General features: G+C 38.3%; 1 protein-coding gene across 13 annotated transcripts in view; it reads left to right on the plus strand.

The window, feature by feature from the left end:
• The window catches only part of RC3H1 (ring finger and CCCH-type domains 1), a 95,698-nt gene extending 73,584 nt beyond the window's left edge, over positions 1-22,114 (plus strand). For 2 of the 13 annotated variants that reach the window (XM_055111306.2, XM_034940979.3), the window contains exons 14-20: positions 1,143-1,295; positions 5,711-5,924; positions 6,457-6,547; positions 6,685-6,817; positions 9,665-9,838; positions 11,929-12,044; positions 14,438-22,114. In XM_055111306.2, coding sequence (XP_054967281.1) covers positions 1,143-1,295; positions 5,711-5,924; positions 6,457-6,547; positions 6,685-6,817; positions 9,665-9,838; positions 11,929-12,044; positions 14,438-14,591 — 1,035 coding nt within the window. In that variant the 3' untranslated portion in view covers positions 14,592-22,114. Of the gene's footprint in view, positions 1-1,142; positions 1,296-5,710; positions 5,925-6,456; positions 6,548-6,684; positions 7,198-7,466; positions 7,842-9,664; positions 9,839-11,928; positions 12,045-14,437 lie in introns of those variants that run through there. The other 11 variants (XM_055111313.2, XM_034940993.3, XM_055111307.2 and 8 more) reach the window with 6 other exon arrangements.
• Positions 22,115-24,407: the final 2,293 nt, after the last annotated feature.

Consider the following 24,407-nt stretch of genomic DNA (forward strand, 5'->3'; position numbering starts at 1 on the left):
AAAAAGGAGCACTGTAATTGGTAGGTCATGTGGTTTAAAAGTTGGCTGTTCTATCTAAAGTTAGTAAGTAGAAGAAAAATAAAAAAGGATAAAAATTTTTTAAATAGTAGTAGGACAAAGAAAAGGGAAGAGGTTATGAATAATAGAGACAGAAGAGTGATTGACAATGAGTGATATTAGTGAGCAGCAGACCCTATGTCAATGCAGAAGGCCAATAATGATGACTCAGAAAAGAGATGTTTTTAGTATAGCGGGAGGCATAGATCCACTTAAATGAACCAATACAAATGAACACTGATACCCCTAGATATCAGTGTATGTATGTCTTGTGATAAAATGAAAGAAACATTAAAGTTATAGTCCTAGCACTGCCCTATACTGGTATAGCCTTGGTCATATCATCTGTGTTGTCTATCATGGATTTAGGAGCTTATTAGGTAGTATACATGAAAACACTTTGAAAATGTAAAACATTTTATAAATGTGAATGTTGCAATTTTAGTGAAAATACATTAGCCTTAGAATAGCTATTCTGTTATTAGACTGGAGAACTTACCTTGAGAAGATAAAAATTAGACATCCTTTTCATCTCATTGAATCAACCTAAGGAACAGAATTTATTCAAGATATGAATTATTGCTATTAAAGAGATTTCAGTAAAAAGTTACTACATCATCATGTACTATAAAAATCAAAATTTTTAATGTTCTTGTTTACCTTGATTTTATTGAAAGAAACGTTGAGGAGGGTCTAGCAAAACTATGGCTTGGTACATATATGCTTAAATGTTTACTGATCTAATGAAGAAAAGGATGAGCAAACCCATAAAATCCTAGTTTGATTCCTGGAAGGATATTGAAATACCTTTTTTTTTTTTTTTTTTACCTTCTGCTAAGGTAAAAAAAAAAAAAAAAAAACCTGAAAGCTAAAAATCACTCTTCACTTATTTTATATTTTTCATAGTAGTTTACAAAAATCTTCTATTGTGGCACTTAAAAATCAAATAATCATCATTATGTTGCTTCAGCACGATGCTCTAAGAAATTCCCTGCTTTCTCTGTCTTGTTACTCATAGACCCATTTCCTGTTTTGTTTCTTTCTCTTTTTTTTTTTTTTTGTTTTTTTTCTTTCTCCATCTGTAGTTTTTGGATGAAGACTTGAAGGTAGCTGGGAAATACAAAGGAAATGATTATAGCCAATACTCTCCCTGGTCATGTGACACCATCGGCTCCTACATTGGAACCAAAGATGCAAAACCCAAAGATGTTGTGGCAGCAGGGAGTGTGGAAATGATGGTATGTGTAATAGCTAAGCAATAATTAATACAAATTAAGATAAACCAAATAAATTTTTACCCATTACCATTTAGGCACAAATAATTCAGCTTTGCTTAAGAGTTTCAGACCATATTCTATACTCTGCAGTTGAGTTATCTTTAAACGGTATAGGTTTTTGATTCATTTAGGTGTAAATAAAAATATTTTAATACTTACCAAGACAGAGCATTTATTATATTTCTGTGCAAATAACAATTTCTCAACAATTGTTTATAACCCAGATTAAATTATTTTACATAATTAATTAAGATCTTGGACTTCTTCACCAAATAAGTTAAAATTCTTTGTCACGGAGAATGGCATGAACCCGGGAGGCCAGAGCGTGCAGTGAGCCAAGATCGTGCCACTGCACTCCAGCCTGGGTGACAAAGCGAGACTCTGTCTCAAAAAAAAAAAAAAATTTTTTTTCACAGCTCTGAAGTTTAAATAACAAAGTTGAATGTAGTGAACAAAAGTAGTATTTGAGTCAGAATTATAGCTGCTCAGCTTCAAGTGAACTCTGAGATACTGAAATTTAATGCTTGGGTTATTTTATTCTTTAGTGAAAAATCATGTAACACCAGTGTTTCTAATAACCAAGTTGAAAATATTATCAAAATCTTATCTCTTTTTTTGCGGGGGGGGACGGAGTTTCACTCTTGTTGCCCAGGCTGGAGTTCAATGGCGCGATCTTGGCTCACCGCAACCTCCGCTTCCCAGGTTCAAGTGATACTCCTGCCTCAGCCTCCCGAGTAGCTGGGATTAGAGGCATGCGCCACCACGGCCAGCTAATTTTATATTTTTTAGTAGAGATGGGGTTTCTCCATGTTGGTCAGGCTGGTCTTGAACTCCCGACCTCAAGTGATCCACCCGCCTCGGCCTTCCAAAGTGCTGGGATTACAGGCGTGAGCCACCGTGCCTGGCTTCATCTTATCTCTTTTTATAGAGATAGGATCGATCTTTGTCACCCAGGGTGTAGTGCAGTAACATGATTATGGTTCACTGTAACCTCAAACTCCTGAACTCAGGTGATCCTCCTGAGTACCTAAGACTACAGGTGCTTACTACCACACCCAGCTAATTTTTTTAAAAAAATGTTATAGAGATGGGGTCTTGCTATGTTTCCAGACTGATCTTAAACTCCTGGCCTCAAGTGATCCTCCCGCCTCTCCCTCCCAAAATGCTGGGATTACAGGCATGAGCTACCCTACCTGGATAGTATCTTAATTCCCTTTTTATTTTTTAAAGAAATAAAATTTTCAAGAAGTAGTTATATCCCCCTGTATAAATCCCCCAAGTCTCATTTTTCTCCCTCTTTCATTCCCTCTAAGTAATCTCTATCCTGAGTTTAGTATTTATCATTTTCATGGATAATTTTATTTCCCCTAAGACAGGATCTCCCTCATGCTGGAGTACAGTGTCACAATCACAGCTCACTGCAGCCTCACACTCCTGGACTCAAGTGATCCTCCCACCTCACCCTCCCAAGTAGCTGGGACACAGATGTGTGATACTATGCTCAGCTCTTTTTTTTTTTTTTTTTTTTTTTTTTCTGGTAGAGATGAGGTCTTGCTATGTTGCCTGGGCAGGACAGGCTGGTCCTGAACTCCTGGGCTCAAGCGATTCTCCTGCTTCTGAAAGTGCTGTAGTTACAGATGTGTGCCAGTATGCCTGGCCATGGATAATTTTATACTATTCCTAAACAATATTGTTTTATATGTTTATAGACCTTATGTAAATTATACACTTCAGCTTGCATTTTCATGTTTTCACTTAGCATTGCTTTTAAGATGTGTACTTTTTTTTTGAGACGGAGTTCCACTCTGTACCCAGGCTGGAGTGCAGTGGCATGATCTCAGCTCACTACAACCTCTGCATTCTGGGTTCAAGTGATTCTCCTGCCTCAGCCTCCCGAGGAGCTGGGACTACAGGCACATACCACCATGCCCGGCTAATTTTTTTGTATTTTTAGTAGAGATGGAGTTTCACCATATTGGTCAGGCTCGTCTCGAACTCCTGACTTCAGGTGCTCTGCCCTCCTCGGTCTCCCAAAGTGCTGGGATTACAGGTGTGAGCCACCACGCCCAGTCTGTATTTATATCTGTAGCTCAGGATTATTGATTTTAGCTGCTTTTACGAGATATTCTGTGTAACTGATACCATACAATGATTATTTTTTGTATTGGTGGACATTTAGGCTATTTCTGACCTTTCACTGTTAGGTATGGTACTCCAACAAACATTCTTCAAACATTCTTATGTATGTCTTCACGTGTTTGAAAGTTACACTTAGAAATGGTATTGCTGGCTGGGTACTGTGGCTCATACCTATAATCCCAGCACTTTCAGAGGCCAAGGCAGGCGGATCAGTTGAGGTCAGGAGTTTGAGACCAGCCTGGGCAACATGGCGAAACCTCATCTCTACTAAATACACAAAAATTAGCTGGGCATGGTAGCAGGAGCCTGTAATCCCAGGTACTTGGGAGGTTGAGGCAGGAGAATTGCTTGAACCTGGGAGGCAGAGGTTGCAGTGAACCGAGATTGCGCCACTGCACTCCAGCCTAGACAACAGAGTGAGACTCCATCTCAGAAAAAAAAAAAAAAGAAATGGTATTGCTGAAAGGTATGCCTTCACTATTATTCTTAACCCATTTGTCCTTATTAACTCTAACAGAGGTTTCCTAGGTTATTATATAGATTTTCATAGATAAATACTTTTCCAGGTGGTTAAGAAAAGACCAATATTTGCAATAAAAAAAGATTTGGATGCTGATAACCACTGTAAATGAGTGAAGTGATATCTAATAGCATAAATACGATTATATGCCAGCCCCCCCCCCCCAAAAAATAGAGAGTTTTAGAGGAAGAAAAAGCAAAATACATTTTTTTTTTTTGCAGTAGAATTACAGAAGCATTGTTTTTAGGCTGTAGTAAGGCTCTTATTGGAACGAAATGAGGGGAAATTAGGCAGGAATCTTTGCCTTGTACTTGGCTTTCAAAAGGAAAGGGTTATTATATTAAAGTAACACGAGTATTAGCAAAATAAAACTCATTTTCTTAAATCAGTAAAGAATTAAAAAGTTTGGGCCAGGCATGGTGACTCAAACCTGTAACCCCAGCACTTTGGGAGGCCAAGGTGGGAGGATTGTTTGAGCCCAGGAGTTCAAGACCAGCCTGGGCAACATAGCAAGACCCCATCTCTTCCAAAATTTTTTTAATTAGCCAGGTGTGGTGGTGCACGCCGGTCCCAGCTACTTGAGAAGCTGAGGCAGGAGGATCGCTTGAGCCCAGGAGGTTGAGGCTCACACATCACTGCAGTCCAACCTGGTGACAGAGCAGAACCCTGTCTCAAAAACAAACAAACAAAAAGTTGCAATCCAATCTAGAGGTAATTGAAAACCTCCCAAATAGGTGTAAGAAGTCTAACCTAGTATTTCTCAAATGTTAATGTGCATACAAATTATATATTTGTGTGTCTATATATATGTGTAACATTATATAGGGATAAATATATATTTGTATGCATATATATATACTAGGTCATTATATATATATATTTCTTCAAGATTGAATTGGCTTTTATTAGTGATTGATTAATCAGGAAGCATTTCATCTGTGAAATAGAAAGATGCTCTAATGAGCTAAACAGAGAAAAGGAACAAAACTCAGATTAGTTGTTTCAAAGTTATTTTCCTTATAGGACTAAAGCAGAAGGGACTTACCAGTTCAAATTGAGTGGTCCTCTTATGATTGATTGCTGTGAATCTCCTGTTTTTTGGAAAACTGGCCCATTTTCAAGTTCAGTTTGATTTTGTGGCATCTAGCATAAGTGATTACATTCTGCTTTGATCTGGTGTCTTGGGGCTTAGTGCGGGAGCTTAGTCCAAAACAGTGGCCTCCCATACATTTAAAAAATATATTTCTTAGGCCAGGTGCAGAGGCTTATACCTGTAATCCCAGCACTTTGGGAGGCTGAGCTTGAGGCAAGAGGATTGCTTAAGCCCAGGAGTTTGAGACCAGCCTGGTCAACATAGGGAGACCTCATCTCTATAAATAATCAAAAAAAATTAGCTGGGTGTGGTGGTACATGCCTGTAGTCCCAGCTACCTAGGAGGCTGAGGTGGGAGGATCACTGGAGCCCAGGAGGTTGAGGATGCAGTGAGCCATGAGAGTGCCCCTACGTTCCAGCCTGGGCCACAGAGTGAGACCCTGTCGCCCCTCACCTCAGAGGTTTAAAAACCAATGTTACATAAAAACAACCAAAGGTAACTAATGATTTTAGTCTTACCAGTAAGAGTGCTGTACTCTTCTTTAACCTTATTACAGATCTAGAAAAAATTAGGTTACAGAGCGATCTGAGTGTGGGGTAATTTCTCATTTTGCTTTTTTATCAGAATGTGGAGAGTAAAGGAATGAGGGACCAGCGATTAGATCTTCAGAGAAGAGCAGCAGAAACCAGTGATGATGACCTCATCCCATTTGGAGACCGACCAACAGTGTCTCGGTTTGGTGCCATCTCACGAACTTCCAAAACTATATATCAGGGTGCTGGTCCAATGCAGGCTATGGCACCTCAGGGAGCTCCTACAAAATCTATTAACATTTCAGGTAAGAATCTCAGAGGTAAGCTGACCTAAAGGGTTCATAATCTTGACTTTCAGCATTACCCCTGCTCTCCATTTACTATCAGTGTTTTTAGTAATCTTGCAAGGCAGTAATTTTCAAACTTTCCATGGAATCATCCCTGTAAGAAAGGTAATATAACCCAGAGAATTTTAGGTATATAAACTGAAATTAAATGTCTATATGTGAAGCTTTCCTAATGTTTCTTCCCCACTCCACCCCCACCCCAAATAGCTTAATTGTTATTTGGGGGAATAACATTCTCATTATACAGTAATTTGGAAGAAAAACTACAAAGACTGAAAGTTCATTGGGGAAGAAACAAACATATATCAGCACCCAGCATCATGCTGCCTGATATTTAGAAAAACAAAGTTAAAGAATTTTAAAAATCTGGACATTTAGGGTAGATACCAGATACCTGTGTATGCAATACACTGATGTCTTTCAGATTATGAATACCTTAAAAGAAGAATCAAATCTGTGAATTATACCATAATAAATCATTCTCTTACAGATTATAGTCCATATGGAACCCACGGTGGCTGGGGAGCTTCTCCATATTCACCTCATCAAAACATACCTTCTCAGGGACACTTCAGTGAGAGGTATGAGTCATTCTTTTTACTTGAACAAACATGTAGAAACCTTTAAAATTAGGCAACTTCTTTTTGTTTTTCTGGTCAGTAATATGTTAACAAAATGAAATGTTAAAATTTGATTCACACTTTCTTTCTAACCAAAGGGAGAGAATATCTATGTCAGAAGTGGCCAGTCATGGAAAACCCCTTCCATCTGCTGAGAGAGAACAGCTACGACTAGAATTGCAGCAATTGAACCATCAGATTAGCCAGCAGACCCAGCTACGTGGACTAGAGGTACCAGCCTAGAGAGCCATTTTATTCCAATTTTTGAAGGGTTCTCAGAGATTTTAAATAGGAACTTTTGAGGCACTGTGAACAAAAAACTTTAAGGTCTATTTCTTAGGAGTTAGTATAGGTTTCCATTCTTCAAAGAATTCAATACTGGATTTAGCTCTGGGACAACAGAAAACGTAAAATTTCTGCTACCTAAAAATAGAAAACAGATTACGTAAAATTTCCCAACAGGAGCTTATATTCCCTGATGGCACATTTAAGGTTTTGTTTGTTTGTTTGTTTGTTTGTTTTGGTTTTCTTTTTTTGAGACAGTATTGCTCTGTTGCCCAGGCTGGAGTGAGGTGGCGTGATCTCAACTCACTGCAACCTCCATCTCCTGGGTTCATGCAATTCTCCTGCCTCAGCCTCCTGAGTGGTTGGGGTTATAGATGTACACCACCATACTCAGCGAATTTTTGTATTTTTAGTAGAGATAGGGTTTCACCCCTGTAATCCCAGCACTTTGGGAGGCCGAGGCAAGTGGATCACAAGATCAGGAGTTTGAGAACAGTCTGGCCAACATAGTGAAACCCCATGTCTACTAAAAATACAAAAAATTAGCTGGGCATGGTGGTGTGCACCTGTAATCCCAGCTACTCAGGAGGCTGAGGCAGGAGAATCGTGTGAACCCAGGAAGCAGAGGTTGCAGTGAGCCAAGATTGCGCCATTGCACTCCAGCCCAGGCTACAGTGTGAGACTCCGTCTCAAAAAAAAAACAGAACTTTGACTTAAAAAGTAAAACATAGTTCCAGTGTAATAAGAATAATAACACTTTTCATTTACATAGTTCTGTACCATTTAAAAATCACTACCACTTATCTTATTTGACCCTTAGAATATCCCTGATATTTTAGGCAGGTGGTATTGTCCTCCTTTTTTGATTGAAGTATATGAGTTTCTCAGAAGTTGAAACACGAACCCAAGTCTTCATACTCCAGATTCAGTGTTCTTTCCATCATGCTGCCTGACACTTAGAAAAACAAAACTAAAGAATTTTTAAAATCTGGCTGGACATGGTGGTTCATGCTTGTAATCCCAGCACTTTGGGAGGCCAAAGCAGATGGATTGCTTGAGCTCAGGAGTTTGAGACCAGCCTGGGCAACATGGCAAAATCCCTTCACTACAAAAAGTGCAAAAATTGGCCAGGCATGGTAGTGCACGCCTGTAGTCTCAGCTACTCAGGAGGCTGAAGGCAGGAGGATCACCTGAGCCCAGGGAGGTTGAGGCTGCAGTGAGCCCTGATGGTGCCACTGCACTCCAGCCTGAGTGACAGAGTGAGACTCTGTCTCAAAAAAAAAAAAAAAAAAGGAATTTTTAAAATCTTTTAAGTGCCACATAAGGAAGACTAGATTTTGTTTATACATCATCCTTTACGTTGGAACATATTCTTTGAATATGGAAAACTGAAGACATTCTAATGATAAATATATTGTCCTTTCTGGAGGAAGAAATGGTACTGTTAGAACATTAGTCTGTCTTTCTACCATAATCTTTAATAATAAGTAAGCCATCACTTTAGGGGGGAAAAAAAGTTATAAGACAGACTTTCTTAGTAGACTTTCTTTTTAGGAAGACCAGTAGGAGATTGTTTTTGGAACATATAGCTGGCTTGTGCCCCTATGTACGCAATTAGATTTAGGAATTTTAAAAATCTATGTAATACTTAGATTTTCTCTGCTTTCACCATTGCTTATTTACATTGATTCAGAACGTCTTGCTGATTCCTGTCATAGAAACAGAATGCCATGTTTGCTTATGGCAATCTTTCGTTCATTAACTTTTTAAAGATTCAGACCTTCAACCCAATAAGGCATTACTCCATATCTTCAAATGCATGGTTTTTTGTTTGTTTGTTTGTTTGTTTTATAGACTTTAAGTTCTAGGGTACATGTGCACAACGTGCAGGTTTGTTACATGTGGTATACATGTGCCATGTTGGTGTGCTGCACCCATTAACTCGTCATTTACATTAGATATATCTCCTAATGCTATCCCTCCGCTTTCCCCCCACTACATGCATGATTTTTTGTTTTAAAGTTTCCAGGAGCATTTTCTGTCCAAAAAGACTATCAGTATTATTTAGAAACTTGCCACATATTTAACTCGGTACAGTTAAAAGTCCTTGCCATTACTGAGGTTTCATTGAAATAAGTTATAGGATTTACTTCAGAGAAAATTACCATTAAAAACAGAGGGGGAAAGATGCACATCTGTAGTTGACTTGTTTTTCTTCCATTTCCTTTTTTTTTTTTTTTGAGAGACAAAGTCTCACTCTGTTGCCCAGGCTGGAGTGCATGGAGTGCAGTGGCATGATCATAGCAGCTCGCTGTAATCTTAAACTCCTGGGCTCAAGTGATCCTCCCTAGTAGCTAGGACTACGGGCCCACACCACCATCCCAGGCTAATTTTTTGGTTTTTTTATTTTTTTGTAGAGGCGAGGTCTTGATATATTGCCCAGGTGGATCTCAAATTCCTGGCCTCAAGTGATCCTCCCACCTCAGCTTCCCAAAGTGCTAGAATTAAAGGCACAAGCCACCATGCGTAGCCAACTTCTCTTTCAAATCAGAAAATACAAGGAGCAATTTATACATAAGATGAAATTACTGTTTACTAAATTTAAATGTCCCTATTTTGTTATTTTTTTGTTCGAATGGTACTCAAAGAGAACAGCACCTTACAGTTGCATTATTTTGTTGCAAATGGCTGGGTGATAAGCTACTCAAGGCTGTGGACTGGAATTGAGCCTGGTTATTCTGTGCATGGTGTGAAGTGTGTTGAGTTTTCTGTGTGCTTGGCTTTATGCACTAGGCTGTTAGTAACAGGCTGGTGTTGCAGAGGGAGGCAAACACCCTGGCAGGCCAGTCACAGCCCCCACCACCGCCACCTCCAAAATGGCCTGGGATGATCTCAAGTGAGCAGTTGAGCTTGGAACTGCACCAGGTGGAAAGGGAAATCGGGAAGAGAACACGGGAACTGAGTATGGTGAGTGTTATGGTGGGGAAAGAGAGGGAAGGTGAAATGAAATCTTTCATGTGGCTCTAGAATTATCTAGAGGTACAGAATCATCACTTCAAGGCACTCTGATGAGTGGTTAATATTTAAAATAATTCTCATGCAGGTGGGCTACCTTCCGATTTTATCATTCCCTTCCTCATTCTCTTGGTTTGGGTGTGTTCTTTGTCTTATAATTCTTCGTTAACTTTTAGGGAAAACAAGGTTTTAATGCTTCTGTAATTTAAGAACTTAATGGAAGTCTTAAATTTCTGTTTAGCATACTGATTAGGGAAGCAAATAGGATGGTGTTTACTATTTTGCAATGACAACATGTTATATAAAGATGTATTCACCAAATAACATTCTAGTTTCATAGCCTTTATAATGATGACCTATTTTTGCTATGAGTGATATGCAATCTGCACATTGTTTCCTGTATCCATTATGTATGCTTAGGAAAAACTATATCCATTAATATGCTTAGGATTTGCTTCATAGTGCACAGACATTCATTTTAGTAAATTTTGAATCTTAGGGGCTTCCTCAGGTTGCATGATATGATTTTTTTTGTTGCTTAGTTTTCATAATCTTTCTTTTTTTTTTTTTTTTTTTTTTTGAGGCGGAGTCTCTGTCGCCCAGGCTGGAGTGCAGTGGTGCGATCTCGGCTCATTGCAAGCTCTGCCTCCCGGGTTCACGCCATTCTCCTACCTCAGCCCCCCAAGTAGCTGGGACTACAGGCGCCTGCCACCTCGCCTGGCTAATTTTTTGTATTTTTAGTAGAGACGGGGTTTCACCGTGTTAGCCAGGATGGTCTCGATCTCCTGACCTCGTGATCCGCCCGCCTCAGCCTCCCAAAGTGCTGGGATTACAGGCGTGAGCCACCACGCCCAGCCAGTTTTCATAATCTTTCTAAGCAAATAAATTGAGCATGCAGGTTTTTTTTGCTTTCAGTAAGTATGTTAAAGATATTTATTGTACTTTGGTTTTCTTTTCTTTTCTTTTCTTTTTTTTTTTTTTTTTTTTTGAGACTGAGTTTCTGTCACCCAGGGTGGAGGGCAGTGGCCCAACCTCAGCTCACTGCAACCTCTGCCTCCCATGTTCCAGTGATTCTCCTGCCTCAGTCTCCCGAGTAGCTGGGATTACAGGTGCCTGCCACCACACCAGGGTAGTTTTTGTTTTTGTTTTTTTTGTTTTTTTTTTTTAGTTTTTTTTTTTTTGAGACGGAGTCTCGCACTGTTGCCCAGGCTGGTGTGCAGTGGCACGATCTCAGCTCGCTGCAACCTCTGCCTCCTGGGTTCAAGTGATTCTTCTGCCTCAGCCTCCCAAGTAGCCAGGATTACAGGTGCCTGCCACCACACCCAGCTAATTTTTTTTATATTTTTAGTAGAGACGGGGTTTCGCCTTGTTGGCCAGGCTGATCTCAAACTCCTGACCTCGGGTGATACGCCCACCTCAGCCTCCCAAAGTGCTGGGATTACTGGTGTGAGCCACCATGCCTAGCCTTTTTTTTTTTTTTTTCCTTTTTTTGAGAGGGAGTCTCACTCTGTCACCCAGGTGGGGAGTGCAGTGGTGCAATCTCAGCTCACTGCAACCTCCGTCTTCTGGGTTCAAGTGATTCTTCCCCTCAGCCTCCTGAGTAGCTGGGATTACAGGCGTGTGCCACCACGCCCAGCTGATTTTTGTATTTTTAGTAGAGACGGGGTTTCGCCATGTTGGCCAGGCTGGTCTCGAACTGACCTCAGCAGTCCACCTGCCTCAGCCCCCCAAACTGCTGGTATTACAGGCGTGAGCCGCCATGCCTGGCCGCCTTTCTAGGTCATTGTTTTTTTCTGAGAAATTTTTTTTCATGTTAGCTTGAGGCATTGTCTGTCTTATTGTCCAGCTTGGTTAGTGAGCAAGTGGATTGTATTCTGTTATGTTTTTATGTATGTCACTCTTTTAGTCTGCCAGTTTCTTTGGTTATTTTACAAAATTGAATATGATTTCTGGATCATCACTTTGTATTATCTGTAATTTGGTCTCTCCCATTAACACCATTAAATAGATGATAACTGATTTTATTTCCTTCTCTTTCAAAGGAAAACCAGTGTTCTCTGGACATGAAAAGCAAACTGAATACAAGTAAACAAGCAGAAAATGGACAACCAGAACCACAAAACAAGGTTCCGGCTGAGGACCTTACATTGACATTCAGGTAAAGAAAAGGAGATTGTCATAGCCATATTAAATTACACACAAAAGAGAAACTAATATATTATCCAGTCATATCAGAAATACCCTCATAAATATAATTTGATTCTTAAAATATCATTATTCTGTGTACATAAAGAATATTTTTGCGGCCAGGCGCAGTGGCTCACGCCTGTAATCCCAGCATTTTGGGAAGCCGAGGTGGGCAGATCATGAGGTCAAGAGATGGAGACCATCCTGGCCAGCATGGTGAAACCCCGTCTCTACTAAAAATACAAAGATTAGTTTGGTGTGGTGGCATGTGCCTGTAGTCCCAGCTACTCGGGAGGCTGAGGCAGGAGGACCACTTGAACCTGGGAGGAGGAGGTTGCAGTGAGCCAAGATCGTGCCACTGTACTCCAGCCTGGCGGCAGAGTGAGACACAGTCTCAAAAAAAAAAAAAAGAATATTTTTGCATAAATCTGGAGTTACAAAACTTAGATCCAAGGTTGAATTATCTATTAATACCTAACAAAGGAAAATTTCTGGTTATGTTTCCATCTTCCCCTTGTTTTTAAATTTATTTCGAATACAGCCTTATATCTTTACATTATAAAAATACTATATGCTCAATGTAAAAAAAAAAGAAAAAACATAAAGTCACTCCCCCATCTTAAATATATTATAAAAAATTAGCTTTAGGAAATGGAAAATTTTAGAAAAGGGCAAATTTTAAAATTGCCTGTAATTCCAATATTCAGAGATACCTCTTGTTAACATTTTGGTGTATTATATTATCTTTCCAGTTTTTTTTTTTGAGACGGAGCTTCACTCTTGTTGCCCAGGCTGGAGTGCAATGGCACGATCTCGGCTCACCGCAACCTCCGCCTCCCGGGTTCAAGCGATTCTCCTGCCTCAGCCTCTCGAGTAGCTGGGATTATAGGCATGCACCACCATGCCTGGCTAATTTTGTATTTTTAGTAGAGACAGGGTTTCTCCATGTTGGTCAGGCTGGTCTGAAACTCCCAACCTCAGGTGATCCACCTGCCTTGGCCTCCCAAAGTGCTGGGATTACAGGTATGAGCCACCGCACCCGGCTCTTTCCAGTCTTTTTAAAGTGTGTGGGCATTTAGCCTCTTGCTAGTTTTACAAACCCAGCACTCCATCTCCCTGGTTTTTAATTCAGTCTATCCTATATCATCCAATATTATTCTGCAGATACGGAAAGATACATATCAACTACCATGAACAACCCTACAATAAACAGTATTACAATTAATGCTTTGTTTGCATATCTTAAATTATTTTCTAAGGCTATTGTGAGGCTTTTGAATGCATAGTCCTAAGTTGCCCCCCTGATGATATATAACAAAAATTTCTAATGCTTTCAGGCTTGGATTTTGACTGTTTTTTTAATTCATGCACTATCTTGGATTCTTTTTTTTTTTTTTTTTTTGAGATGGAGTCTCACTCTGTCACCCAGGCTGGAGTGCAATGGCATGATCTCGGCTCACTGCAACTTCCGCCTCCTGGATTTAAGTGATTCTCCTGCCTCAGCCTCCCGAGTAGCTGGGACTACAGGCGCGTGCCACCACACCCGGCTAGTTTTTGCATTTTTAATAGAGACAGGGTTTCAGTGTCTTAGCCAGGCTGGTCTCAAACTCCTGACCTCATGATCCACCCGCCTCAGCCTCCCAAAGTGCTGGGATTACAGGCATGAGCCACCACGCCTGGCTTTTTTTTTTTTTTTTTTTTTTTTTTTTGATAAAATCTCATTCTGTCACCCAGGCTGGAGTGTAGTGGTGTGATCTTGGCTCAGTGAAACCTCTGCCTCTCAGGTTCAAGTGATTCTTGTGCCTCTGCCTCCCTAGTAGGTTTTTACAGGCACACACCACAAGGCTAATTTTTGTATTTTTAGTAGAGACAGGGTTTCACCATGTTGGCCAGGCTGGTCTCCAACTCCTGAGCTCAAGTGATCCACCTGCCTTGGCCTCCGAAAGTGCTGGGATTATAGGCATGAGCTCAAAATTATTTCTTGTAGTAGCAAACCTGCTAAATCAGGGATAAGTACTCTTCTTAAAGGCCAGGTAGTAAATATTTTAAGATACGGGCCTTACAGTTTTTGTCGCAATTCTCAACTCTGCTCTGTGGTTTGAAAGCAGTGGATAATACGTTAAACAAATGACCAGGCTATATTCCAATAAAACTTTAGTTACAAAAATGTGCACCTGAAAAAAAAAAATACGCACCTGGCTAGCTTTAGTTTGCCAACTGTGTGCTAAAACATGGATAAGGGGCTGTAGATTAAAATGTGGAAGCCATTTATATATTTTTAATCATGCTAAATTATATCCCCTGTTGATTTTATTGTACTAATCATTTTTCTCTCTCTCCTTTTTCAAAATTTTAAAATGTCAGCAGTGATGTACCAAATGGATCAGCCTTGACACAAGAGAATATCAGCCTCCTATCAAACAAGACCAGCTCTCTGAACCTGTCAGAGGACCCTGAGGGAGGAGGGGATAATAATGACTCCCAGAGATCAGGAGTTACTCCCAGTTCTGCTCCTTAAAATATGAGGAGTCCTACTTTTATCTTCTGCTCCTAATCAGTTTGTCGGGCGTAGGGGTAGGAGAACACATAACTTCTAAACTTTTTCTCTTAAGAGCGGTCAGAGAAATCCAGGAAATTCACCAGAGGCAATGTGCACAAACACCACTACTAAAAACAAACCCTGCACATAGTTCACATTAATGCATTTTTTTAATTTAAAGAAAAAGAAAATTAGCAGTATCTGCAAGCAATTCAGATTAAATTTGTTTTTGTTCTGTGAATGAACTTTATTTTAATAACTTTGGACGCCTTGGATCCAGGGCTTAAAAAAAAAAGATATTATATATACACTCTGTTTGATTAATTGTATGATCTTAATGAAGTAGGTTTTCTTGTATTTTGGTATTACATACCCAGTGTATAATTTGTATAATTCCTCACCCCCAATCCTTATCAATTCTCACCACCCCATAAACTTAAAACAGACCAAAAATGTCAGCTTTCAGAGAATTCTGTGGTGCTTGAGAAACAGACAGTACTAGACTGAGTTATTAGAAAATGTGCAGCAAACCAACTTTTCCCAGAGCTGTTATTTGGAATTCTTTATCCCTTTCTAGATCACTAGCTTCATTGGATACGTATATTTTTCTTGACATTGAAGCTTTTTGTTTGTTTGGGAGGGTTTTATTTCTTGTTTTTATTTTCAACTTTTCAAATAGAATTACCAATTTTGAAGTCCTCATTTTCATATTAAGGATCATTTGCATTCTCTTAATATAATCAGAAAGCTGATTCAGTGTTTAATTAGATTTAAATGTTGATCAAGAATTAACTGTAACTTACTAGCACTGAAAATACATGTTTGGTGTTTCGCCTGCGTTCAGCTCATGGTTGGAAATTTGAAGCAGTGCTTTTCAAATTAAACTTTTGCTGACATCATAGGATGCTCAAAAACAAGGACAATCAACTATGTTTTAAAACTGCGACATTTGATTTGAACTTAAAATGAATAGAGCCACATTATTTTAATGGATGTTTTGTTTTACTTGTGAACTGGTTGAGTCTTAAGGATAGTTTATGAATTGATCACTTGTTGCTCAGAATCATTAGTATAAGTAGGTAGGAAATAGTTTGAAGTCATTTTTCATAGACTTAACTGTCCAATGTTGCAAATGTTTCTTCATGAAAATATTGAAAAGAGTAAGGTTTTTTTTTTTTTTTAATTCTGCTGCACATATTCTGATGCCATGTGTCTGTGCTTAATTAACTAAGACCCTATAAAACGTGTTTAGTGGGGACTGTTTGATATAGTTGCCCTCTCCATTCCTCTATTTGCCTGATTTTTTCAGTTTCCCTTTCTGGATTTTACTACTAAATTAGAAAGCACTGGTTATGTAATAAGTTACTACATTGCTTTGGTTGGGTAAAAACAAGAGTTTATATTTTTCTTGTTTCTTATTTTCTTAACCCTTAACTCCTGCTGAGGTCATAACAACCTCAGTCTAAGCTCTGTGTCCATCATACTGTTAACTTAAACAAATGGGTGGTGGGGGTGGGAAGGGTAATACAGTCCTGCCATTGCCTACCAGTAGGAGAGTCCAAACAGAACACTCTTTTGAGTAGCAATTATTTAATTTGCCCAGTCAAGGCACCGTGTTTATATACTATTTCACATTGAATTTGATTATGCCCTACAGACCTGGCTGGTCAAGGATTTGATATACACATATTGGCTTGGGATTCGAGCTTTCTTTTTTATTTAAATAAAAATTTATATATATTATATATATACATATATACATAGCTATATCTGTATATATATTGGGTATGTTTTAAGGATTTTTTCACATGAGCGCAGCTGTTGCGATAAATTGACCGATTGGGAGGTGGTAGAAGCACTGAATGAAGGTGAGGCTTTTTTTTTTCCAGTTTTCTTATACATTTGTCTTCTTTTTAAAAAAAAAAAAAAAATATATATATATATATATATATATGCTTTTTCTCTTTTTTTGGCTTTTGTTTGCTTTTTGACTTTTACTTAAAACCCTTTTACATTTCCACTTTAAATGCCTATTGTTTATTGGGAGAAGGAAAGAAACTTTTGTATGTCTGACAGAGTCCCAAGATTTTTCATTTCTCTGCATAACAGTAAAAGGCAACATTATTGGCCTCCAACCTTCTTTTTTTTTTTTTTTTTTTTTTTTTTTTTTTTTTTTTTTTTTTTTTTTTTTTTTGGAGAGGGAGTCTGCTTCTGTTGCCCAGGCTGGAGTGCAGTGGGTTGATCTCGGCTCGCTGCAACCTCCACCTCCCGGGTTCAAGCGATTCTCCTGCCTCAGCCTCCTGAGTAGCTGGGACTACAGGCACGCGCCACCACGTCCAGCTAATTTTTGTACTACAACCTTCTTATAAGCAGATTTGGACCGATCTTTTCCTTTGGGTATGTCAGATCATCCTAAATTTTAGAAGCAGTTGATTCACTTTGGAATTCAGAATGATTCTTGTATTAGAAGATAATTTGTGGGTATTAATTTTTGTTTAAGTTTAAAATAAAAGTAAAGATTCATTTTGGATATCAGTTGAAACCCCTTAGTAACTCAGTTTCTGTTATTCTTGTTCTCATTTCCTTTAAATACACTTGTTCTTGGCTTTCGCCATTTTGATTCTGTGAAGTAGGCAGGAGCAGGGATTAATTTATACAGTATTCCTGTTCTGAACAAAACCAGAAAAGTCACTGTATAAACTTGACTTAAAATAGTATCTTTCTCTTTTCATGTATTTTCATTTGGGGGAAAAAAAATCTCTTTAATTGTAACCTGAATTCAAGCTGTACCCCTCCATGGTCCTACACTCTAGAGCTAATCTGGTTGGGCAGAAAGGCAGAAGGATGGTATATTGTCCCATTGTGCCTATAATGTATTTTAAATTGGTCATTCCACCTTACCTAATGGAAATTCTTGCAGCTTTCCTAGTGCTCATCAGCGGTTTTAGGAATTCACTAACACCCCCAAAATTTGTTTTTTGTTTTTTGCTTTTTTTCCTTTTCCTTTTCTCTGTGATATCATGAGCCTGTAAGGACAAATGGCATATTTGGGCATAACTGCTTGACTCTGTAACTACTTTTTTAAAATCAAAATTGAAAAGGTATTAATTGCTTCTGGCTTTTTAATTTTTTTTTTTAGAGACAAAGATGAAACCAGATAGGAAATATGGTTTTTATGTTTTCTACTTACTAAAATATTAGTTTCTTCTAAATATTACTTTATTTGTATTTCACTAAATTCCAAAGCAAAAATCGGATATCTGAGATGAACAATTTTGAATGGGTTAAGGTAGGAGTAATAAGCATTGTGTTCACTCATACGTAGGTGAGGGAATTTTATTTATAGCGAGAAATATAAAAGTATTTTGACTTACTCTTTTTTCAAGGAGTCGCTAGGAAAGGGTAGAAGAACTGAGAATAAGACATCTAGATTCCATTTCTGGTTTATATGTAGCTCTTTTGCCTAATTTATATATAATTTTGTCATAAGATAAGTCCAGTAACTGTCCTGTCTTAGATAACGTACAGAGGCTGAAGTGACCAAAGATCCATTCCTTATTACTTTTCTAATTAAAAGAAGAGTTAGCTAGATTTCTAGTAGTAGTATTCTAGATATTGATAAGACATTATTCCTAATGCCAACTACAAATATTCAACTACTCAGAATGTATTTAAAAAATTGTTTGGTACAGCATTAATGTTGGTGATTCCTTTCTCCCATCTTATTTCCCTTCCCTTCTATTCTTTCCCATGTATTTCTTTTGCCTAAAAGAATATTGGTATGATTCTCATTTGCTACTTTGAGTATATAACTCCATCAGACTTTCCAGAGTTCTTCAGGGATGGAGCTCAAAGTTTACATTTTTCCATATATGTCTTTTTTTTTCTTGACCTTTTTCCACCCTGTAATTTCCCCTTGACTTACCCACTGCCCTCCCCAATCTGCAACAGTGACAGTTTGCTGCCTCAAAACAGAGCATTCAAATGAATTCGCTTAGCCAATAACTTCTGTGAAGTTGCCTTTTCTAATGGTGTTATTACTCAGTGATGCACAAATGTGGTATTTGCCCTACTGGTAGGCAAACAAAGGTCTGGTTAAGAATGGTAACCTGCTGTTTTCTTTAAAGGAGAGCCAAAGACTTGTGCTTTACTCTGTTTTGGTTTTGGGGGAAGTAGTAGCCATTTTGATCATGAAACCTTTTAGTATTTGTGAGTTGATTGTACTGTGTAAGTAGATTTATCTAAAGTTAACTGTTAAAGTTAGCTAGCCTTATAAAATGTAAAAGTAATGAAAATTCATCAGTTTCTCTAAGCCAGTGAATGTCATCTTTTGTAATATTGTGTATAAGCATTTGTGCCCACCCCAGCTTCTGCTATCACTGTGGTCAAGTCATGGGTCTGAGTAAAAGAATTCTTGAGTATGTGACTGGTGAGAAATAACTAACTATAGTCAGTACATGTACAGATTGTTAAAATTCAAGACAAAATACTTTCACTAAAAAAAAGGATTCGTCTCAGTAAAGAAGTATTCAGTTGCTGTCACTTATATACAAATGGTGGTGGGTAGCAGTCTCACCATTTTTCTACTCTCTTTTTGCTCATTTTAAATAATTGAGTAAAGGTTTTATTTGTAAAATCTATCTGTAAAAAGCACCTGTAACAATTTATATGTCATTGAAAGGAATGGCCCAGTTACTTTTTAGGAGAGATTAATAACCTACCTGGAAATTAACTGCAGTGTTTACTTAGATTTTTTCCCCCTAATAAGAGTCTAAGTGTGTTAAATTTTTAACTGATGATATGGTTACAGTGTTGCAAAGTGATCTCTTCCCCTGAAAAATCTGCCTATCCTTTTAAGAAAAATTAGACCTACCAAACTAAAGCAAATTTTACTTTCATCATTAGCACCTAAACAAGCAAGCAGTCTACTACTGTCATCATTTTACCTGAGTGCCCATTTTGCTGATCCACAGTCATACCTTTCTACCTTGGACAGCTATGATTTTTACATTTATTTGTTGCTTCAGCTCAGGTTTATGAAATTTTCCTGCTGAAATGACTTATTGGGAGTTGTAGGTTGATTATAGTTACTATTAAACATTTTCTCAATTTAGCTTTTCTGAGCCACTTCAAGAAGAAAGCTGTTTTTGTCAAAAGGTACTATTAATTGTAGCAAGTAAATCTTAAGATTTGAATTTTTAAGATTTTATTTCTGTGTTCACTAAAGATCTTTCCACAAGTAATAGATTATAATTGATAAGTAATACTAGCTATAGTGTTAATAAAGAGTAAGACTATCACCACCAGGAATAAGTAACACCTTTTAATAATAAATCTATTCCTAATAGGTATGTTTTCAATACTGCACTGAACAAAGTGGGTAAAGAGCCCTTTGAAATCTTATTGTAATAAAGGGACTTACCTCACCACTGGAATCCTTGTTTTCAGAGCCTCTGGATTTTCAGCCAAACACTGAATTTCTCCTAAACTTTATCCCTGAAACATCCCTAGAGAACGAACTTTATTTTCACAAGAAAATAAGGCACAATAAGGGGGAAGAACTTAAACCTCAACATAATATCGTGTCCAAAAATGTGTATTTAGAAAAATAAAATCCTGTGGAGTTTGTTATCCTAATGTTTATTTTATACTAGATAAGGTGACTTGTTTTCTTGTATTGAGGTCTTACTGTTTCAGATTTGTTTTTGTTTCTGTTCTAACTCTAAGCAGACAGAGCTCACAAGTCTTTGGCATCCATTTTAGGTTGTACACTCAGAGTCATCTTATAACTGGAAACTGTCAGGTGGTCCCCCACCCCAGTGAGTGTATGAAAGAGTCAAGAAAAACATTGGAAACAAACTATTGGGTGAATAATTGGTTGCTCTATTATTATCATTATTATTATTATTTGCCTGTTTTTTTAAATCACCATTTGTGTAATCTTTCTCCATTGATTGGCTGTCATTCTTATAATATCTGAACTACCCCATAAAATAGTTCTCTGATTTAAAGGCATTTAGCTTTTGCTTATCGTTTTTACATCCTCTATTCAACTAAGACACTGTCTTGAGAGTTATTTTTTCCAGATGGATCGTTGGCCTAAATTTTCACACTTCTCCCCTGTTCATCCTTTTTCCTCTTCCCTGCTTCCTGGGAATAAAAGGAACTTTTAAAAAAAAAATTAATTAGTCCACAGGTCTCATTATCTTTCTTTATGATTAATCTATGACTTTTTGGTACAAGAACAATGGAAAAAGTGAATTAAGGTAATGAACAAAACCTTTCACCCACTTAAACATTTTCCAGTTTTGAGATTCCTCTTCGTGTTTGTGGTCTCTTCCCCTTGTTACCCCTTCTGCCCTTTTTCTCTGACTATGGTAATTTGGTCTTTAGGCTCATACCAGTCTCCCCGAGACATTCTGCAGTCATTATCACCTTTTTGGGTGGATTTTATTTTGTTTTATTTTGTTTTTTTTAAAAAAATAACTTTTTAACATTGGTGCATATTTGCTTGGGATAGAGCTTGTGTAATTTACCAATCGTATTGATTGTAAGTGATTGTGCCCTGCAGAGGTATATTTAACAAGACAAAAATAATCTTGGTTAATAAAGGAGCCCATGAGATTTGAGTCAGGTTATAAGTGACTATGAAATCACTTACACTTTTGGATAGAATTTATACTCCTGCTCTTATAAATCAGTGGTAGACTTACCATTTTTTAAAGTTTTCTTGCATTTTTTGTTTTTTTATTGCCACAGCTCCCTATTCTTTCTTGCCTGCCTCCACCCACCTGTTCAGGAAAAAAAAAAATTGAGCCTTAAAGTGACAGCTGATTTTTTAATTGCTGAATTTTGTGAAATTTTACTTTTTCCAAGTGTTTCCAACTTTAAAAAGAGAAGTGAAGACAAATAGGTTGGAATGGTGAAGACAAATGGATTGGAATTTCACAGGCTGTGAATAATTCCTTAGGATCTGGCAAACTGTGAAGTCTTATTTGAAGACCTTATCTCCTGAGAGTTCTTTTGGAGTAGGAAAAGAACCCTATTTGAAATAGACCGTTTTTCTCTTGTTTTTAATCTGTTTAATATTTCTGATTTTTAAGCAGCTTTCAAAACAAGTGTGGTGGAAAAAAAGAAATAGTAGTAGGAAGATGTTTAGGGCAGCAGAACTCTGGGTCTAAATAAGTACATGTTCCCACTTGTTGCCGATTTTTGAGAGTACTAGGGCCATCTTTCTCAATTTTGTATTATTTGTGTGCATGTTTATATCAAAGATGCCCATTTTGTTAAAATGCTATTTCCTTTATTACCTTGGAAACTGACTCAGCCTCATGTTGCTCCTAATTAGTGTTTAAGGCTCCCATGAGTTGCAGATAAAATGATTTATTTTAACAAGTAGAAGGAGGTGATTCACCTTTTGGATTGTAAATATATGAAAATGTCTACAAGGTCTTTATCTGCTTTCTGTCAGCATTTATATTAAATGATAAATTAATGAGGAACGTGTGTATTTTGTAAATGAGTGTGTGCCATCTTATTCTAATCTTGAGATTACTTTCTTACACGTTTTTAATGGAGGGGGCTTTTTTAGGTGAAAAATAAAGAAATGGCTAATCTGCATGAGCAAACACATACTTGGAGTAGCCAATTTTGTGTGGACATCACAGGAATTAGTCCAATCTTAAATAAGCTACAGTCATATTCCTTCATTTGTCACACAGTGATTGCACATTAGGAGTGAGGGTAGTGGTTCTGAGATACTAGCATCAATTCAATGAGATTCAATGGCTAACATCCAATGTCTCGGTTTTTATGGCTTCTCTGAAAATTAGGACCATCTTTATGCTTAAGTGAAAAGGACTTGTCATGGTAACTTCCTGATGCAAAATGTTTTTTTGTCTTTCCATTTTTTTTTTGAGATGGTGTCTTGCTCTGTTGTCCAGGCTGGAGTGCAGGAGCACAATCTCAGCTCACTGCAGCCTCTGCCTCCCCAGTTCAAGCAATTCTCTTGCCTCAGCCTCCCAAGTAGCTGAGAATATAGGCCTGCGCCACCATGCCCAGCTAATTTTTATATTTTTAGTAGAGATGGGGTTTCACCATGTTGGCCAGGCTGGTCTCAAACTCCTGATGTCAAGCGATCTGCCCGCCTCAGCCTCCCAAAGTGCTGGGATTACAGGCATGAGCCACTATGCCCAGCCTTGTCTTCCCATTCTTACTGACTTCTGATTGTCCTGAAATCCCCACCCATTAGTCATTCCTCGAAGTTAGTGGATATAAGTAAGTTTGTCTAATAGAGACCATACGTTAGTCAACACCTCAATGGCATGAAGAAGAAAAGGGAGGAGGTTGGGTGTGGTGGCTTGTGTGTGTAGTCCCAGCTACTCAGGAGGCTGAGGCGAGGATTGCTAAAGGCCAGGAGATCAAAGCTACAATGAGCTGTGATGCTTGATCGCACCACTACACCAGCCTGGGCAATGGAATGAGACTCTGTTATTCTAGATTAAAAGAAATGTAAGAAGTACAAAAATCAAATGCAGCATAGGTGATTTTAGCAAACCAAATACACAGAAGACTTTTGTATACAGGAAAATTTGATTAAGTATTGGGCATTAGATGATACCAAGGAAGGGCATTTTTGTTCATTGTGAAACATGATTATGTAAAAAATCCATTTTTTTAATAAAGATGGATAACACAATAGCTGCAATTTCCTTTAAAGTAGGAACTAAATATTTTTAAAAAGTAAATAATGCAGCCACGCACAGTGGCTCACACCTTGTAATCCCAGCACTTTGGGAGGCCGAGGCAGGCAGATCACCTGAGGTCAGGAGTTTGAGACCAGCCTGGCCAACACGATGAAACCCCATCTCTACTAAAAAAAAAAAAAAAAAAAAATTAGCCGGGCATGGTGGCGGCCACCTGTAATCCCAGCTGCTCGGGAGGCTGAGGCAGGAGCATCGCTTGAACTCAGGAGGTGGAAGTTGCGGTGAGCTGAGGTAACACCACTGCACCCCAGCCTGGGCAACAAAGAGTGAAACTCCGTCTCAAAAAAAAAAATCAATAATGCACATTACCAGTGAAGGTTATTTACTTCTCCTACCAACAGTTAGCGATTAGGTGTCCATTGGTATATCTGACCTCAAGGGAAGGGACCATAGTAAAGAAAGCTCAGGGTATGAGGAGTGGTAACTGCTGCAGCCATCCCTGAATGATTATAAATTCTGGACTGGGAATTACAAAACTAGCCCTGTCATCTTAATCACCTACCTAGGCCTACCCTGCTCACAAGCAATAGGGTACATTCTGACCTCTTGGGCTGAAACAAAAATACCAATAGAAATTTGGTTTTTATGCCCATTAGTGCTTCAATCCCAATAACCAGCTAATCTTCAGTGATCAATTAGTAAACCCCTTTGCCCTCCAGCAAGATGACTCATTCAGTAAATGGCTGCCACCCTTATTTGAAACACCTACCATATAAAAAGTGGACTTGTCAAATACCCACTGAATACCCATTGAGTATTTACTAAAGAAATGTATTGAGTACTTCCCATATGCACAGCCCGGTAGAGGACAAAGAGTTAGAAAATACTGCCTCCACCCGCAATGAACTTTAATTCTGGAACTTGACAAAACACTAAACAGAATTACCAAAGAATTTTTCAACCATACTTGTCCTCAGAAGAGCAAGGAGCAGTGAGATGGTATCCAAGGAAGACTTAACCTTGCCTGGCTGGTCAGGCTTTCCTGAGGAAGTTGCATTGAAGATAAAACTTGAAAAATCATGGGGGAGGG

Source organism: Pan paniscus, chromosome 1 (genome assembly GCF_029289425.2).
Source record: "Pan paniscus chromosome 1, NHGRI_mPanPan1-v2.0_pri, whole genome shotgun sequence".
Taxonomy (NCBI): Eukaryota; Metazoa; Chordata; class Mammalia; order Primates; family Hominidae; genus Pan; species Pan paniscus.